Source organism: Chelon labrosus (genome assembly GCF_963514085.1).
Source record: "Chelon labrosus genome assembly, chromosome: 12".
NCBI classification, from domain to species: domain Eukaryota; kingdom Metazoa; phylum Chordata; class Actinopteri; order Mugiliformes; family Mugilidae; genus Chelon; species Chelon labrosus.
This window is the reverse complement of record NC_140345.1, coordinates 4,328,710-4,348,750: the sequence shown is the minus strand read 5'-3', so window position 1 is coordinate 4,348,750 and position 20,041 is coordinate 4,328,710. Positions and strand designations below refer to the sequence as shown.

The following is a 20,041-nucleotide window of genomic DNA, read 5'->3' as shown; positions in this document are numbered from 1 at the left end:
AAGAAAAAAAGTGACACAAAGAATTAAAGTTTGTTGTTAAAACAGAAACAGTGGAAACAGTGGTTCATTATTGAGTGAAAGGATGATTTTAATTCATTAATTTGTGCTAATTTAAAAGACAGAGACAGATAATGTAAGTCTCTGAGGTGATGATAGTTCACTGAAAGGTCAATGTTGCTGTCTAAATCTCACTACAGAGATAAATGTTCAGCTCTCCAAAATGATATTCATTGAAAATGACTCCCCACTTTTATTCAGCAATGTCCAGAAGATGAAAAGACAGTAAAGAATAAAAACAGGAAGTTCTATGCTGGAAGCAGTCATGACAACATTTGATATAATTCCTTGTTCCACATTCCATGTGTTTCATGTTTCTAATAGACTCAGCAGCAACAGTCTCCAAAACACAGAGTACTGTGTCACATTTAGAAAAGAAAAAATCTCACCTCTTCCAATGGAACTGTTTGACCTTTTTCTTTGACTTCAAGCTTGTAAATATGACGATTGATCCCACTAAATCAAATGATCATTGGACATTATATTAACCTTGTATTAATCTTTGATATACAGTTATTCTACATTAAAGATAGAGTAACTTCCATTTTCATGAGGTCTGTAGAAAAGCCAGCTTCCTCAGAAGGGAGGTTACACTTTGAAGAAGTGACTAAAAAATGGTCAAAGAAAGTTGATGTTAAAGAAAATCAAGATAAGTCAAGTCTGAATCCCAAGATTTTTATCAACAGTCTCTGTTGTAAATAGTCTCAACTTAAAGACATGCCTACATCTCTCACTCTACATGGCAATAAATATGAGCTTCAGAATGAACAGTCCAAGCAACAGCATATGTCTCAGCATGAACGTTCAGTGCAAAGCAATTTGCTGGTGGGAAAAGCGGTTGTATCTGATCACCACAACATCTTGGACGCAGCTCATGATAAGCAGCATGATGCTAAATCTCAACAGGATATGCAAACAGTGCTCCAATCAACTTTGGATCCGCTGGCAAGGCAAGCAAAGCCAGAAATCATTCAAATCTCTTCACCTTCTCAAGGCAATAATCAAACATCAGGAGATCTATACAGTTTGCTGCAACGACAAAATGAGATCACAACACTCCTCGTTCAAATGCAGACTTCTCAGTTTCTACCTCGCAGGGAAATTATGGTTTTTGACGGAGATCCTCTGCAGTTCAAACCATTTATAAAAGCGTTTGAGCATTGTGTGGAAGCAAAGACTAACAGTAAAGGAGACTGTTTGTATTATCTTGAGCAGTTCACCAGGGGGCAGCCAAGGAATCGTATACGCAGCTGCCTTCATATGACTCCAGATAGAGGTTACGCCGTTGCCAAGCAGTTGCTTAAAGAGCATTTTGGAAATGGATTAAAGGTAACAGCAGCCTATATGGAAAAGATCACTGGATGGCCAAGTGTTAAGTCTGAGGACATTAAAAGACTCCAAGCATATGCACTTTACCTGTGTGAATGCTCCAATGCTATGGAGGAACTACAATACTTGGAAGAGCTAAACATGCCAGCAAGTATGAAAACTGTGATTCAGAAACTTCCATACAAACTCAGAGAAAAATGGAGAGCAAGTGATATTTTGGACGGAGAGGATCGAAGAGCTTGTTTCACCGACACTGTCAAATTCATTGAGCAACAGGTCAGAATAGCTTCAGATCCAGTCTTTGGTGACATACAGGACACTCCGCTTCTTAAAGGAGGAATCAAAAGCAAGCCTCAAATGAAATCACAGTTCAAAAGAAAGAGTTTTGCAACTCATGCTTCAATTATTGATGAATTTAAAGCAGATGCTCGCACTAATAAAGTTCAGAAGGAAGTTATCTCCTATACAAAGACAAGCCCTACTACCTGCATATATTGTTCTTGTGGTCATGCATTGGAGCAGTGTCCACAACTGGGAAAAAAGGTGCACAGAGAAAGGCTAAACTTTCTAAAGGAGAAAGGTCTTTGTTTTGGTTGCTTGTGCACAGGGCACTTAAGCAGAACTGCGACAGGCGCATTACTTGCAGACATTGCAACCAAAGTCATCCCAGTATTTTGCACATTGAAAAAAGGGAAAGGCTTATCCATGGAGATACTGAACTGCCAAAGAAAAGAGCTGAAAGTTGTACCACCACTTCAACTTGTGGTCATACAGGGGCTGGCAATGGCATTCTTCCCATCTTGCCTGTACAAGTGAAGTGCACAAAAGGAAATAAGGTGATTGAAACATACGCTTTTCTGGATCCAGGAAGTACAGGTACCTTCTGGCGGACAGGTTGAACATTGAAGGACAAAGAACTAAAATTCATCTGCGCACCATGGGTCATAATAAGGGAGTATCAAGCTGCATCATTAATGGCTTGGAAATCTCAGCATTTTCTGGCAAGCACTTCTGCAATCTTCCTGATGTGTTTACCCAGAAAGGGCTGCCTGTGTCAACAGACAACATTATCAGTGATGAGGAACTTGGTAAATGGCCTTATCTCAAAGATATTCAGATTCCTCAGATAAGAGCTGATGTTGACTTGTTAATTGGCACCAATGCCTCCAAATTGATGGAACCTTGGGAGGTGATTAACAGTCAAGGAGATGGACCATATTCTGTCAGAACCTTACTGGGGTGGGTAATTAATGGTCCACTTCAAGGAAATAATGACAAGCAGAGTTTGAGTGGCTACCCTGCGGTTGCTGTTAACAGGACTGTTGTTGACAGAATTGAGGAATTGCTAATCAACCAATACAACCATGATTTTAATGAAATGACTCCCAACGACCAAGAGGAGATGTCAAGAGATGAAAAGAAGTTTATTGAAATCATGGAAAACTCTGTTCAGCTTCAGGACACTCATTACAAAATGAATTTGCCTTTCAAAAGAGAAAATGTCACCATGCCAAACAACTTCTGTGTTGCCAAGCAACGTATTCACAGTCTGAAAAGGATGTAAATTTTCATAGTGAGTACACAAACCAACTGATATCTTATTTTTCTGACTGGCAGAAGCTAAAGGTTTCAGTTGCATGGATTCTCAAACTGAAAGGAAAGTTGTTAAAACTGAGTAAGAAAAGATGGAAACAAGTTCAATATATCGCAGATCTCTTCTGGAAGATGGGCTGCAGAGTATCTGCCATTGTTGCAAGAACGACAAAGATGGACAAAAGAAAAAAGAAGTTTCATGCCTCAAGATGTTGTTGTAGTTGTGGATTCTACAGCACCACGAAGATCCTGGTTGCTCGGAAGAGTACTGAAAACCTTCCCTGATAGGAGAGGTCTGGTACAGTCTGTTCGTCTTAAAACTAAGACAAGTGTTATTGAAAGACCTGTAACTAAAATCTGTCTTTTATGTGAAGGTACAGATTAAGGATTAATGTCAAGTTCAGATATTGACAATAAGTAATGAAATGAGAAACATAGCATGAGGTATTATTACCTGTATTTATGAATGTTATCTGATATGGATTCGTTTTATTTTGTATTTTGTTTATTTTGTTTCGTTTTGCATTTTTGTGGCTCCCTTTAAATATTGTTTGAAAATTGCTCTGTCTTCTGCCAGATGCTATTAGGGGCTGGTGTGTAGGAGCCATATATTTATTTGTATTTTCTTGGTTTACTCGTCCTGCACACTAGGGGGTGTAATGGTCACGGCCAAGGCTGGCCAGAACACATTTAAGTTCATGTTAGGAATCACAGGTGTTGCTAATGAGGGCGAAGCAAACAGTTTTTGACTGTGCTCGAAGGACCTGTATGGAACGTTTTAGTTTAGATTATGTATGGAAAGGTCTATGGATGTATGGATAGTCTGCAAATAAATGCACTTTGGATTTCAAGTAAAGAAAGTTTCAGCATCAGTTTCTCCGGGTTACACGTCAGAACAATCTACCAATTAGCAACCAGTAGCGACCGAAAATTGGGTCTCGGTCACTACAGTCTCATTAAACAGACTATTAATACAACAGAGAGGTTTGCCATCCTGGTTCTGGTTTTACATGAGAAGAGGGAAAAAGGCTCTCTGCGACTCTAACCAGAATCAAATTTCAGTAACAAAAAGGATTTTCAATGCTTGATTTGATATGGTAAACATATTTACTCACCTGGCAGGAGAAGATTTCAGAAATGTTAAGGCTTTGAAAGAAAACTCTGCTCTGTGCCTCCCATCAAAGTCAACCAGTTTATACCTTGTGAGTTCAACGATGAGCTCATAAAAATGTTGTAAGCATCTGGAAGCATCTATTTATACTGAAGCCCTGTGCAACACTCTGCTCTACCCAGCCCATACTGAGCAACGAGCACACACCACTTGGTTATTATTAACTAAAATGCAAAACTGTGGCTCATGTTGACTTTCATCTTGGGTATATTAATAAAGGACCTGTTCTTACTAGCTCTTTGCTGAAATAAATTGTAAACCTTACAGTTACATTTGGATTTCATCAGCCCATGAGTCTGCATTTATTCCAAATTACTACATAAGAAAGACAGGCCTTATTTTAAAAAGACATTCTATTTAGAGTTCATTCTTTAAGTTTATGTCCAATGTGGCATCATTTGAGTTGAGAATAGCTATATATGTAGTCTGTAGCCAGTAAATGTTTTATATCTTGTCTGGGAACAACAAAAGAATTGATTTCCTTCCTGTCATCACAGGTTCTCATATCATATCTATATCTATTATGCAAGTCTTAACTCTGTAAAAGTGATCTCTTAAACAATTTTATATAAATATAAATATTACATTATATATAGTTTTTTCAGCAATATACTTACAGTAGGGCGGCACAGTGGTGAGGTGGTTAGCACTGATGCCTCACAGCAAGAAGGTCCCAGGTTCGAAAATACCTTTCTGTGTGGAGTTTGCATGTTCTCCCTGTGTCTGTGTGGGTTTTCTCCAGGTCCTCCAGCTTCCTCCTACTGTCCAAAGACATGCTGGTTAGGTTCACTGGTGATTCTAAATTGGCCGTAGGTGTGAGTGTGAATGTGAATGGTTGACTGTCTCTCTGTGTTAGCCCTGTGTTAGACTGGAGACCTGTCCAGGGTGTACCCCGCCTCTCACCCAATGACAGCTGGGATAGACTACAGCAGACCCCGCGACCCTTCACAGGAATAAACGGTTACAGAAGATGAATGAAGATACTTACAGTAAGTGGTGACTGGAACCTGCTATGCACCACAACCTGCACTGGCACCACAACACACAAATACATGACGGGATAATTGTTACTATGGTACTGGTACCAGATGACCCCAAAATGAGGTTGTGTCTGACATGGCACCACAACACAACTCCCTTCCACTACAGTAATGGTTTTAGGTAGAGATGATCCAGCTTCTCACCTGCTGGAGGACTGAGATGCCTTTGTAGAAACGGAGGAGAAGGAAAGGAGGAAAGTAGTATTATAGAGGACAGTAAATGTTAGTTGTGCTTGTTGTTGTTTTTTTAAGAGTTTTGTTAATGAGAAAAAAGAAACACATACATAAATAAAATAACCACAATGCTATACATGGTAAGTCATATACCATATTAAAATAACAAAGTACAAAACCTTTCAGAAATGGTTAAGTAAAAATTCTGCTAGAACATTAAGCCAAAGAAGTAGGATTGCCAGTTTTCTTCAAGAATGTATTTATACATATAAGGACCCGTTTTCATAAATGCAGATATGCTATGTTCCAAGCAGTGTTAAAATAATTGTATGTATGTAAGAATTATGCAGATTTAGTGTTGAATTTTTCCTTTTGAGGGGTTCACTCCCTGTTCTTTGGTATAGTGCTTTAAAGATGCCACTGATACTTGAAATGTAGCTCAAATAGTGTTTGCTTTAGAAGTAATAGCAACTGAACCAGCAACACAAACCGATAAAATATATTACCAGTAAACAAGATTATCAGTTCAAGTAGATGCGGGGTCCCCATGAAGAAAGTAGTTGCTTCCCACCATTCAGTAAATCACTTCTGATGTATTTTGTTCTGAAACACAGCAGCTTTAACAATGTTTATACAGTTGATGATTTTGTATTATATCATCAGTACATCATTGCCACTTCTGATCCTGAAGATATTGTTTCTTCTTAAAGGCCTCTTTAGCAAGTAAACTTATTTTTTACGATTATTTCACTAGAAAGTAAGTATATGTACTAGCGTGCTTACCTTGCCAGATGAAGTCTGAAATTTATAAATGATATATGGACAGACATTACAAAAAGATCTACTACACAAACCATGGACCATCGAAAAGCACAAAAGCAATCATACAACTCAGACATAAAATTTACTCCAACTGTCTACATGCCAGAGGCTCATCCCCATAACCTGTTTATGAATACCTACTGAGCAGTAAGAAGAAGAAATCAATGAGCAGTCTCAAAACAGACATGTCGTGCTCACAAAAAGCAAAAAAAAAATAATAATGTGAGACCTCATAACAATAAAAGGAACACATTTGTTGTTAGCTATTTGCTAAGTCTTTTAATGTTTAACATAATCTTTTCCAATATGCTGTGTTGGAAAAGAAACAACATGTGTATTGATTAAGTTGATATGAACTGCATACATATCATACAGTTGACAGACATTTAAATTATGTGTTCCAGTCCCATCACTGAGATCAGTATCAGAGCTGATCAAGGCAGTTTGAAAATGATGAATATTTGAATTCCGGCTGCCTTAAACCAAAACCTAAGGCCCTGTTCAGACGTTGTCTTGCGTTAACGTCCAACCTCGGTAATCCAGTCGTAAATGGCCAGCTTTAAGTAGCTTCCGCCACACCTGGTATTAAAATGTATCTCCATGCGTCCACAGCCAGCACTTGAAATCTGATCTCAGTTTGGCTCTCTGTATTAAATAAACACCAATATCATTTGTATCCACAGTAGAGTATTATAACAGCTACTCTCTCCAGTGGGTCTCTGCTGCTGTATCAGAACCACAAACAGCTGTTTGAAGGACTTGTGGAAATGATCCATATTATAGAACAAGCTGTGAAGTCTCTCTCACTCAATGAATGCACCTGTGTTAAGTTGTTATTTATATATGGATCTCTACCCAGACGTTAGTTATTTTAGAGACCTGTGCGAAGCTCAGATTATACCTCAAACCCCAAAAGTTTCCATACGCAAAGTAATTTCACCGCTGTGCTGTTTGAAGCAGAGACTGAAAAATGTTGAGTAATTAAAAATATTTTTAAAAGCCAACGATTATTGTTGAGGAAATGTAACTTAACTCCTTATACGTTTAAACAACAGAAGAACAGTGTAGTAACAACTGAAAAAGGAAGACAGTCACAGTGATATGTAAATTGTACAATGTGAATGTTTAGTGAGATGGTAGTAGTAGAGTGGAAGATGCACAGTAGATACAAATGAGTCTGCAGATCTTATACAGCTATTTATTGTTTCAATATTTGAAAGAGAAAACAAAGGATACACTGTAAACAATTTTCCTGTAAAATAACAGTAAAGAGCTGGCAGCACAGACGCCAGCAGTATACCGTTATTTTAACGGTATTTAAACGTAAAATACTTTACGGTATTAGTCTGTAAACCATAAAAACAGTATATTCCTGTATTTCTATAATTTACAGTAAAGAGCTGGCAGCAAAGACGCCAGCAATATACTGTAATTTTACAGTAGTAGTGTGTAAACCAGACATACAGTATATTTCTGTATTCATACTGTTATTATACAGTCTATTACAGTAAAAAATAAATGCCGCATATTTCTGTGATTATTTGGAAATTAAAATAATATTTTGTTTAGGTTGTTACTTTGTAGACAGTGCATCTACAGTAAACAAACAATTTCTACCTGACCCTAAGCCTGGATTCAAGTGTCTCTCCACTGAAAAAATAAAAAACTTGGATCAACTTAAAAAAATTGAGGTAATCGATCACACGAAATATCTGACGTTAACTCAAAGCAAATAATTTTATTTCGTTTAACCTGAAAAGTTTAACTCCATGCAACCACTAATTAAAGGTTGGCGCAATCTAATTGTTTTTAGGTTGGAGCAAACTAATTATTTTAGGTTGGAGCTTTAGGTTGGAGCAAACTAATTATTTTAGGTTGGAGCATAACTATTTTAGGTTGTCTCAAATAAAAAAGTAACAGTTGTCATTATTTGAAATGTATAGTAAATCAAATTTTAAAAAATTGCTTTTAATACATTTTGATCAGTGACTACTCAGAACACTTTCCTTAAGAACACATTCATATTTATTGTTCCATAAATTGACAACACTGAACATGTGTTTAAAATCTATTTAGATAAACAGTCTTCTTCAGCTGAACACCAGAAACGAGACTATTGATGTCATCAGAAGACAAATCATGAAGCTGCAATAGTAGCTCAACTCCTAAGACATCATGCCAGGACATACATTTTCTTATTCAGATGTAAGCCTTATTATCAACTAAACACAAAAGCTGTTGCAACTGAGGGCAACTCGTTCAGGACCTCTGTTCCTTCGATGACAGTCTTAATGTCTTTGTGTGGATGGAGAGGATCCTCTTTCTCAGTGACAAAGATCGCCATGGTTTGCTGCAGCTCTTCAACCTCATTTTCCTGCATTAAAAAGAAAGAAGAAGAAAAAAAGACATGTTATTGTTTCAGAAATCTCCAGATTTCATGTTAGATCATAATATCCTTATGACATTGTAAATATAACTTACCACAAGCAATGATCACTGGCAGGAGCTTCCAAATGCACATGGTTGCACAGCAGAAACACGACTGATTGGTGGCTGCTTCCCTTAAGTTGAAAGAGAATGCATTATTTAGTTTTTAAGTTAGCCATCAAGTGTGTTAGCTTCTAACATGATGCACAAATTACCCAACTTTTAACATAAACAGATACACTTTATTTTATGATTTTAGGGAAGCTGGCTAACATTTTGGTACTTTTCTACCACATGTAAATTCTGTTAACAGTGTAGCATATTAACATTACCAGCAAGAACTAGCTGGGCCTTGTAATATTATGGCTGATAAATACTGAACACAAGATAATTAGGAGGGTGAATAAAAGATCACAGATGTCCTTATGCTATTGACAGCAGAAATAACCATCAGTCAAGTTTGCAGCTTGAACCTGGGGATTAACTAACGTTACCACGTCAAGTGTCAAAAACACAACAACAACAACAAACTTTGGAGCGTTAAGCCCCTTCCTGACAAGCTAGCATGTCATGGTTGGTACTATCTTCAATAGCTTTAACACAGAGCACTTTAAGACAGTATTGTCGGCTCTTCGCGCCACTGTTAACAATTAAATACACTAAGCAGAGCAAACGCATTTTAAGGTACGAACATAACATTAGCTGTAACCAGGGGCGGGGCTTCAGGAGGGGCTGGGAGGGCGGCACCTAGCGGAATCGGCCCGGGCCCGTCTCTCGCCTCCGTGCTGGGGAAGGTGGGCCTCTCTCGCGGCTTGGCCCGGAGGTGCTTCGCTCATAAGAGCAATGCTTTCAAAGTATCACTATCAACTTCGCTGCCCGTATGTGGGCTTATATAGGTTGCCCCAGTCGGGATGAGTCATGGTTGCCAAAAAACTTTACATGACTGACTTTAGTGATGTAGTAGGTGTACAGTATTAAATAAAATGTTGTGCTGTATGACTGGCGTTATTTTCACTCTCACATTTCACTTTACGACGTGCAAATTTACAAGTGGATCGCCGATATTGTCTCCAAGTGTATTTTGGGTAAAATCGCTAAGCTAATCACTAGCCGCTCAGAGTTTACAGAGAGGGAGCGGGAGGGGACGAGGCTGGATGACGAGGAGCAGGAGAGACGAGGGGATTGGATGGGAGCCATCCTCATGGCTCCCATTGGTCAATTTCTATGCAGGAATGGCTAGGCGCTACGTCATCATGCCCAGAAAAGCCACTTCCGTGTCCATTCGCTAATATTCTAACGGTTACGGTGCTCTGTCAAACTGGACTACAACGGCATTAAAATGGTGCAGATCTCTTATTACCGATTTCCCCTCGACGAAAAAGAGAAGAAGAGATGGCTGAAGTTACGGTAAGTTGGATCTCAAATGATGAACATTAATAATAATAACAATAATAATAACCGGCTAGCGATTACTACCGAGCTAACATTACTAGCTTACTGTTATTTTGATTAGACTATACCCAATTATTTCACATTTAAACACAATATCTAAATAAATAATAATACATTTAAATACCACCAGCCATTTCATCTTCAGCAGAATTTACATGCACAAAACTATCCTGTTTTATTCTTATCTAATGTATGTTGGGAAAGTTACTAGCGAGTTAACGTTACTAGTTACTAGTAGTACCTAGCTAGTAACGTTAGCTCGCTAGTAATCGCTAGCCGGTTATTATTATTATTTTTGTTATTAATGTTCATAATTTGAGATCCAACTTACCGTATCAACTTCTTCTCTTTTTCGTCGAGGGGAAATCGGTAATAAGAGATCGTTTTGTTCACGTCGTTTCTGTTATTGCAACACGGGACACAGCACTGCACCATTTTAATGCCGTTTATTTGAACTATTTCGTGTATTGAATTGTGTTTTATTTTAAACAATTTGTACGGTGACCTTGAGTGTCGTGAAAGGCGCCTATAAATAAAATGTATTATTATTATTATTATTATTATTATTTAGTCCAGTTTGACAGTTTGACAGAGCACCGTAACCGTTAGAATATTAGCAGAGCCCGTCTACGGAGAGCCTTCCCACTCTCTATTAAGTCCCATTGTAACGAATTTTGGTTGCAGTTCCACCAGATTTCCACTGGGGGCGATCACCATGAGTGCAACATGAATGGGACTCTATGGAGCTAAACGGCTAAATGTGTCTCTTTCACCCGATTGTCGTTGAGAAATCTCAGATTTGATTGTAGGTTTTGCAAGTTCAACATGGGTTACAGGTCAAAAGTTGAATGAACGAGAACTTATGTCCTTTCGTTTTCTTACAGGTTGAGTTGTTGTTGCCCATAACACGCTAGCATTGTGCTAATGAACGCTGATTGGTCAGTGAAGGACTGATTACGACCAGATCCCGCTTGACGGCATCGTGGCATCCGAAGCGGGACCAGAATGTTAAGACGGACTTTTTCGCCCAAGTTTTTTTTTTTTTCGGCCCGGTCTTTTAAAACAACGAAACAGAAACTCTTCTAGCACGATTATTTACCCGTGTCAGCTGTGTTGTCCATGCCTCGAGAGAAAAGAAAGTGCAGAGCGCGAAAGCACCAAAGCAGTGACTGAAGGATTGCCGTAAAGCAGTATCTGGTCGTACGATGTGTATGACGTCATTGACATTTTAAAATACTTTTTAAAGCAAAATAAGTGACTCTAAAAAATCTAACACCCAGCAGTGTGTAATTTCTTTGCATCTCCTTTCAAATTCAATATTCAAATTACTGCACAAAAAATTATATCCTGAGAAAAGTGGATTTTGAGGGGTACTGCTCCATAGACCGCCATTCATTCTGCACTCGTCCTGAGAGCGCCCTCATATGGAATCAGAGTGGAACTGCAACAGTTCAGAACCCGGAAGTTCAGTGAGAGTGGAACTTCTCCCCATATTAGACGTTCTCTGATATTAGCGAATGGACACGGAAGTGGCTTTTTTGGACATGATGACGTCACACTAGCCATTCCCATAGAATGAATGAATTTTTTTTTTGTTCTTTTTGCTATCCATATTGTGAAGATCGGACAACTACCATATTCCAGATCGTAGAGTATAGCTTTAACATGTGTATGTTGTAAAATGACGTTATGATGAGCTTTATTATTTGGGTTTAAAGGGCCCGGTCATGTGACCCCGCCCCCGGCCCGTCTCTGATTCGTTCCGCTAGTGGCTGTAACGTTAACTAACTTAAACGTGGTAGCTACCATCAATGCCGCCACATAATAACATTACGTTTACAAATTATTGCTTGAATTTCTTAGTTAGCTAGCGAACTGTGATAACATAACCCACCCACGACCAGAGGACGGCTAATGTAAGTTAACTTTATAGTTTGAATGAAGAATGATAACGTTAGCGCTATCTTAACGTTAGCATTCATAAGATATCAAGCGGAAGTGCTGAGATTACGGCCAGAGTCAAGGCCAGTCAGGTATACTTGGAAACAAACGTTAACGGTAGACAAAGTTTAATGTTTTTATCTTACCAGTATCATTGTTGCTCTTTGTGTTCTTCTGTGTCGCAGCCTGGATCGAGGGTCTGTTGGAGTGAACGGACCGCCGCCCACTGATTGTTCAGTGACGGACGTTTTTTTTTAATTCCTTTATTTGGACGTAAACAGGTCAGAGAGCGGGATCTCAAACTCAACAATGCGCATGTGCAAATCATGCTTAATCAAAAAATACTGTAGTGTCCTGTAATTTAAAACATCACCATACTGTTTGGGGCCTCTGTCCTGTTGCTCCAAGTTAAGCAGCCCACAATGCATTGCTAACTACAGTACTAAGCTGTTTAACACGAAAACAGTATTTTAATGTTGAAAATTGGCTGTAAATTTACAGCAATTGCTTACAGTGTATATGAGATTATATAGATTATCAGTAAATGTCCATTACACCTGCAACAACAGGCCAAAATGACTGCTGTGAAATGTTTTAGATTATAAACACATGCAACTCATTCAAAGAAAAACATAAAAAGACATTCTGTATCACTCTATTTGCTTCTTTATGTATATATTGTATAATTTCTGAAAGTAATTTAATTAAAACATGTAAATATACAGCATTTTGTATTAGTTTAAAATGATTATATACATCTAAATCAGAGATATACACATAATCTAACACTCCTGCACTAAAGCTCATCTCCATGAAGGTTATGGTATTCAGCATTGGTCATTTTGGAGGCTGTGGTTTGTAGGACTTTTGAATTATATTGTATTTACCGACACATGTTTAGTCAGTGGGCTAGGCTAAGTAACTGAAACACTTTTATGTTTAACTCAATTCAGCTTAATAGCACCACAAACTACAATGATCATCCAGTTGAATTAGGCTGATTCAGCATAAACTGAACATTACAACAATCATGAAGGGGGACTTAGTGCAGGACTGTTACATTAGAATGTCACATTCTGAGTTACATTTGCAGTAAAAATACAACAACTCTTAGCTCTATGAACATATATCAGGATAACAAGGAACCTGCCATTTCAAATCTATGTAGAAGAAAGAAGAAAATGCTCTGAACACCCTGATATAGATCTGGATGGGAGCAAATTCATAACTTGCTGTAAATCTGATCAATGTACATGTTCAAATAATTGATCGACCCCAAGTGGAACTAGGTTTAGATAACTTACTTCAGTTATTCATCAAATCAACCAGCCAGTCCTCAGTCTTTTCCCATGTGTTGTGTGACACATGAAAAAAGACTGGAGCTAATTTTTGCTCCCTTCAACTGATGGGGGACCTTCAACATGGAGGTTTATTGTGCACTCTGGTGTCTGGCAATATTAGGAATACATTTTTGTGTCTTCCTCAACTTTGGTTTACAGGTTTACAGCATATTCACACTCCACTTCCTTCCCCACATTTCTAGGCTCTGCTTCATCATACATGTTTCCCATCATCATTGCTTTGCTTACAAAATTTTTGCACATGCCCTCTGCCATGTACTTTTCCTCCTCCAGATAGGAGCTACCAGATGGATTCATGTCCATAGAGTTGTCTTGGTTTTCCTGCTTTTCTTCTAATTTATATCAGCGTAAATGACATCCATCCCTTCCCCACTCTTATCTGAGCTTTGACTTTCTCCTTGGTGAGCGTTGTCTCAACTCATCTATGTTGACATATATGTCCTCTTCTATTTTGTTGGGTACCTACAGTTACAGAGGAAATGTCAGTGATAGAGATACTCTTTGTACCCTTGTTTAACTAAATCAAACTCTAATTCAGAGTACCTCATTTCCCTCTCTTGTCAGATGTTGGCTTGTTGCAGCTGGGCTGGTTTCACCTGTGAGCTGACTCTTACTGTCACGGTGATTCTTCAGAGTCCTGAAACATACAGTACAATGTCTAGAATATGGGTATGTTTGGTTAATCTTTGTGTTCCCCACATCTCCAGTAATACAAAGGTGGATTATATTAGGTACAGCATGAGAAAAGAGCAAATTAAATGAAAGTGTTCTGGTAGAGATTAAAGTAACCACCAAGGTTATGATAGACATGTGGGGGGTTGGTGAATGTCTGATTCACATGAAATCTAGCAGTGTTTCCCACAGACTTGAAAGCAATGTGTGGTGGTAGGCCGGGGGGGGGGGGGGATTCCTAAAGGGATTTCCTAATTCCTAAAGGTTAATAATTAAAAAAAACAGTTAATAATTGGTTACACAGAACTTTATTACATTAATTTTAACACCCTATATATACCGTAATATGGCTACATTTAATTCGTTTTTAAAAGTGCTTGCCTGTAACACGGCAGCAAAAGTGCAGTAACCCGCTGCTCAACAGAATAACCAGCATCTTTTTCGAAAACAGCCAACACAGCAGTAAAGGTGCAGTAACACGGCCGTTTACTGTATCAAAATAACCAGCCTACTATACCAGAAAAGTCAGCCAGATCGATCGCCTTTAACTTAAAAGCAGCTCTCGTACTGCATTTGGACTCACTTGGTTTGTTTTGCTCTCGTTACCTGGCGCAAACTGTCTCGCTCTTGCGCTTCCATGATAGTGCGCCCCTGGTGACCGTTAGCTGTAAAAATCCATCCGCCGTTGTATAAGCCGCAGGGTCCAAAGCAAGTGACAAAAGTAGCGGCTTATAGTCCGGAATTTACGGTATGTGTGTGAGAGAGAGACGCGTGAGTGACAGAGAGACGAAGAGAGAGCAGGGAAAGGAAATGCAGCTGAACGAATACGCGCGTGTTTTAAATAGCGTAAAAAAAGAATTTTTTTATTAATTTTTTTTTTTGGTCGGTGTTGAATCTGTGGCGGTCGGAGTTGAATCTGTGGCGCACCGCCACAGATTCGTCTATGTGTGGGAAACACTGTCTAGTATTACTGAGCAGTTTTGCCAATAGTGAGTAAAAAGAAGAACATTTCTGTTCCTGTCATAGTATTGACTTCTAAACATTTCTGTAATCCTGTTTGGTTTTCTTTGCGTTTCCAGTTTGTGTTTTGAAAGTTTCTTCCTTGGTGTTTGGTTTCTTGCTCTCCTTCCTGTGTTTTCCCTCTATTATTTAGTTTGATTAGTTTCGTGTGTGTCTTGCGTTTGGGTCCTACCTCCGTGCTACTCATCATAACAGTCCATGAAAATGAAAACCTGTGTTTTGATACAGTTGACGTATTGCCTTTGGAAAGGACCAGCATTTAGTTTGTTGTTATGGATGAAGGCCCAAGCAAATTGAGTCAGTAAAAGTGAGGAAACCCATTACTTTGTAGAGTCACCTTTTGGCATCTTACCTGATGACAAAGAGCAGAACACATACTAGAACTAGTAAAGCGGCAGTTGTGGTGATGAACACTAGCGACATCACTTGACCTGAAACACAAAATTAAATATTAATATAAAGATGTAATTCAGATTGATAATTCTCCTGATAAACTCTGCTTGGTTAGTTGTTCCAGATATAAATCACTGTACAGCTTATGTTCTGTGTCTTTGTGGTTTTGTGTACATCTGTACACATGGACATACCACCATCTGGATGAAAACAAGATTCTAAGGAAACACTAGTACCACTTGTGCAATGCCAATGACTTACTGCCAGAGGTGTTAACACAAAACTGCTGCCTGGCAGATCCCAGAGAGTTGAAGCTGTGACAGAGCAAGGTGGAAAGACTCCTCTCCTTTAGTTGATTGACAGTGATGAAGCTCCTCAGGCCTGTGTCATTTAGAGACTCACTGCTGATTAAAAACTCTCCAGATTGATTGACAGGTCTCCCATCCAAATACCAGTGTAAAGTAGGAGAAGGGTTTCCCACAGTCTCACAGGAACAGGTGACCTGACTTTCAGTTTTGGTGCAGTGAGATGAGGCCAGGATCTGTGGAGGAACTGCAATGAAAGTGGAGAGAAGAGTTAAAAGAAGCCATATCAAAAAAAGTTGAATCAAAAGATTTGGACTGATTCAGACATATAAATTCCCTGTGAAAGTCTCTGGCTTTTCACAGATCTGTCTAAATCACAATACAAGATCAACTGTATGTGCTGTATGTTGAGTGGCTGATGATCATCCAAGCCCAGATATTTGGTAGCTACTACATAGTCATAAATATGTCCCCATGGATGTTTATCACCCCACATAGATTTTCAGATGGGTTTAATTATTTTATACATATTTTCCTTTTTAATGAAATGGGAATATCAAAAATAGAGAACCCCATCACTAGATTGTATTTAAAATAATGTCTAAATAATTATATGGATATTAATAAACCCTGTTACAGAAACACATCCTGTTCACTTCCATCTTTGATGCATACACTGAACATCTATGTGTGTGTCTGTGGATCGTCCAACTCCAAGATCATTCTCAGCCTTGCAGAAAAAAGGACTGCTGACTTTAGAAGCTTCAATGTTTAAAATGTGTCCAGTCCCAATCAAAGTCTCCTGGTCTCTGTCAGCTCTGTACCAGGTGTAGTTCCTTACTGCTGGGTTGGCAGTACTACTGCAGGACAGAGTCACATTTCTGTTCTCTGATACTGGACCAGAGGGACTAATGGACACTGTGATGTTTTTAGGTGTATCTGAAAAATGGGGAACAGGAATTGCATTATATTAGTATATACTGCGTATACATCTGGGATCTAAAGATTTGAATATTTGAAGTTGGCTTCAATAATGAATATGTAAAACAGATAAGTGCAAAATGTATGTCATACACTGAACATCTATTTGTGTGTCTGTAGATCGTCCAACTCCAAGATCATTCTCAGCCTTGCAGAAAAAAGGACTGCTGACTTTAGAGGCTTCAATATTTAAAATGTGTCCAGACCCAATGAAAGTCCCCTGGTCTCTGTCAGCTCTGTACCAGATGTAGTTCCTTACTGCTGGGTTGGCAGTACTACTGCAGGTCAGAGTCACATTTCTGTTCTCTGGTACTGGACCAGAGGGACTGACGGACACTGTGATGTCTTTAGGTGAATCTGAAAAATAAGTAATAAATGTCACTATCCATGCAACAGTTTAATGTAAATTATGATATTTGTAATAGAAAACAAATAAACAAATAAATAAATGTTATACCATGGAGAAGTCATTTAACAGCCTACATTAATTCTACTTTTTCATCAACTCAGTAGTAATGTGGTTTTTTTTGTATTAGAGGTTTGTGGTAAAACACATACTAATCTTGGTAGTGTTATGTATGGCTACACACTTTAGAGCACTAAAAGTTTGACAGTTCTTGAAGGATCATCAGTGAAACAGTGTGGTGGATACAGGAGACACTGCAGTCTGGAGGAGACAGTTCAGTTCAGAGACTGAAATTCATCTCCATCTACATGGAGGTAGTTTGTTCCCAAAGACACAGATTCAACCTAGGGCTGCACCTAACCATAGTTTGTACTGAGTTCATATATTGATCAAACATTCCCATTACCATTTTCTAGGCTCAGACACCATCTTTCTATAACCTGTTTATTCAAAGTGACAAAGAGGATTCAATTTAAACTGGTTTAAATCTAAATGATTATTAGTTAAAGTGCTACTGATGAGATTTAATGTTATAAATGAACTCACATGAAACAGTAAGTGTTGAAGTTTTACTGCTGCTTGATTGATTGCTGCCATCTTGTTTCCTGTAGACAGCAGTGCAGGAGATTTTCTGTCCATGATGGAGGTGAGAAGCATTGAAGGTCAGAACAGAGGTCTGGACTTTAGTTTTGTCCTGATTCTCCTGCAGTGTCTCCTGACCGTCACCCAGTCTGGGGCTCCATGTCAGAGTTGGAGGATGAGACAGACAGGGAGCTGGAGCAGAGCACGTCAGACTCACTGAGGTTCCCTCCTCCACCTCCAGTGTGGACGGAGTCAGAGTGGGTGAGGGAGGATCAGCTGGTAGGAAGGAACAGTTGGACCAGTCAATAAATAATCATTGATTATTAATTTGTAGTAAATCTACAGCTGAATGAAACTAAATGATGGGAACTTTAAAAGACAAAACATAATAATAGATATCAACGTTTACCTTTGGCCACAATTTTGATTACATCATTATCGAAGTTCCATTTCAAGGGATTATCACATTCCAGTCTGAAGTAATATGTGTCATCAGAAACCATGTTATTCAGGGTTGTGGTGCAGTCTCCGTTTGTCAGTACTCCCATCAATTCTCCATTTGTGCTAGTTTTACTATCAAACACAACTTCATCATTACTTTTCTTTTTCCACATTGCTTTACATGTCTGATCTAAATAGTTGTTATATGTGCTCTCTATATCAAAGGAGCAGGGGATGGTCACACAGGATCCTCTCAGAACCTCTATAGTCTGCGGCATATTGACTCTCCACTCTCCACACTGGACACCTGAAACACAAACACACAGTTTAGAAAGAAGAAAAGGAAACAGTAGTTCTCAGCAGCAGTCTAGTGGTAATGAGTGACACTCACTCTCTACACAGTCCTCACTGTTACCAGATTTATAATTATTATTTTAAAAACAGAATAATCTGACAATTATTTTCATGATTCATTTTTAAATGTAAACTGAAAAAAAAAACTCACAGGAAACATCAGCTGTTAAACTTGTGGTAACAGATGCATCAGGGCTGCCATCTTGTTTCCTGTAGACAGCAGTGCAGGAGATTTTCCGTCCATGATGGAGGTGAGAAGCAGTGAAGGTCAGAACAGAGGTCTGGACTTTAGTTTTGTCCTGATTCTCCTGCAGTGTCTCCTGACTGTCACCCAGTCTGGGGCTCCATGTCAGAGTTGGAGGATGAGACAGACAGGGAGCTGGAGCAGAGCACGTCAGACTCACTGAGGTTCCCTCCTCCACCTCCAGTGTGGACGGAGTCAGAGTGGGTGAGGCTGGTAGGAAGGAACAGTTGGAGCAGTCAATAAATAATCATTGATTATTAATTTGTAGTAAATCTACAGCTGAATGAAACTAAATGATGGGAACTTTAAAAGACAAAACATAACAATAGATATCAAAATTTACCTTTGGCCACAATTTTGATTACGTCATTATCGAAGTTCCATTTCAAGGGATTATCACATTCCAGTCTGAAGTAATATGTGTCATCAGAAACCATGTTATTCAGGGTTGTGGTGCAGTCTCTGTCTGTCAGTACTCCCTTCAATTCTCCATTTGTTCTAGTTTTACTATCAAACACAACTTCATTATTACTAGTCTTTTTCCACATTGCTTTACATGTCTGATCTAAATTGGTGTTATATGTGCTCTCTATATCAAAGGAGCAGGGGATGGTCACACAGGATCCTCTCAGAACCTCTATAGTCTGAGGCATATTGACTCTCCACCGTCCACACTGGACACCTGAAACACAAACACACAGTTTAGAAAGAAGAAAAGGAAACAGTAGTTCTCAGCAGCAGTCTAGTGGTAATGACTGATACTCACTTTTTACAAAGTCATTACTGTTACCATGGTTTCAGTTATTTTAGATCTTCACATATAAATCATTAATTTATTTTGTAGTTTACAGCAAATCTCACTTTGAAGGATGTTTTCTCAGACATTGAGACAATGAGCATGAATGCTTGAACTTAGCAAAAGAGTATTGTGGTCATTTGAAATAATCTTCCAAAGCAGGTGTTAATGGACTTGAACTCACCCTGCAGCAAACAGCCAATGAGAAGGAAAGTCAGAGCTCCAGCCATCTTTGTTTGTCAGGAGAAAGTCTAGTTTAAAGGAGTCTGGAGTTTACACATGAAACACGTTTGGTTCATTTCTTCTATTAAGCTGTTAAAAGACATTTAAGAAATCCTTCTCTATATATTTGGTTATTGTTATGTAAAAATATTAACACAAAAGTGTTAATTTGTATTAAGACAGATTTGACCCAAATGTTAAAGTCTGTTTTCAAAACTATGAAATAAATGTACTGAATTCTTTCAGAGATAAATGTTC

At 38.6% G+C, this 20,041-nt stretch overlaps 1 protein-coding gene, 1 long non-coding RNA gene and 1 pseudogene across 3 annotated transcripts in view; all 3 read right to left on the bottom strand.

Moving 5' to 3' along the window:
- Positions 1 to 18,036, bottom strand: part of LOC311497500 — a 31,509-nt pseudogene extending 13,473 nt beyond the window's left edge. Inside the window, exon 1 of the transcript in view lies at positions 17,691 to 18,036. The product of the transcript in view is annotated as an uncharacterized misc_RNA (transcript). The remainder of the gene's footprint in view (positions 1 to 17,690) is intronic.
- On the bottom strand, positions 12,793 to 15,593 carry LOC311497126. Its single transcript, XR_014699370.1, has 3 exons — positions 15,412 to 15,593; positions 13,911 to 14,004; positions 12,793 to 13,829 (listed from the first exon to the last, which is right to left on the bottom strand). It is a non-coding gene; the product is annotated as an uncharacterized lncRNA (long non-coding RNA).
- LOC311497499 (myelin-associated glycoprotein-like) lies at positions 18,034 to 19,791 on the bottom strand (the record flags this gene model as incomplete). Its single annotated transcript, XM_084557820.1, has 4 exons — positions 18,034 to 18,474; positions 18,673 to 18,975; positions 19,109 to 19,447; positions 19,746 to 19,791. The coding sequence occupies 4 exons, from the start codon at positions 19,789 to 19,791 to the stop codon at positions 18,125 to 18,127; spliced, it is 1,038 nt and encodes a 345-aa protein (XP_084413946.1). The 3' UTR covers positions 18,034 to 18,124.
- Between the last annotated feature and the right edge of the window lie 250 nt (positions 19,792 to 20,041).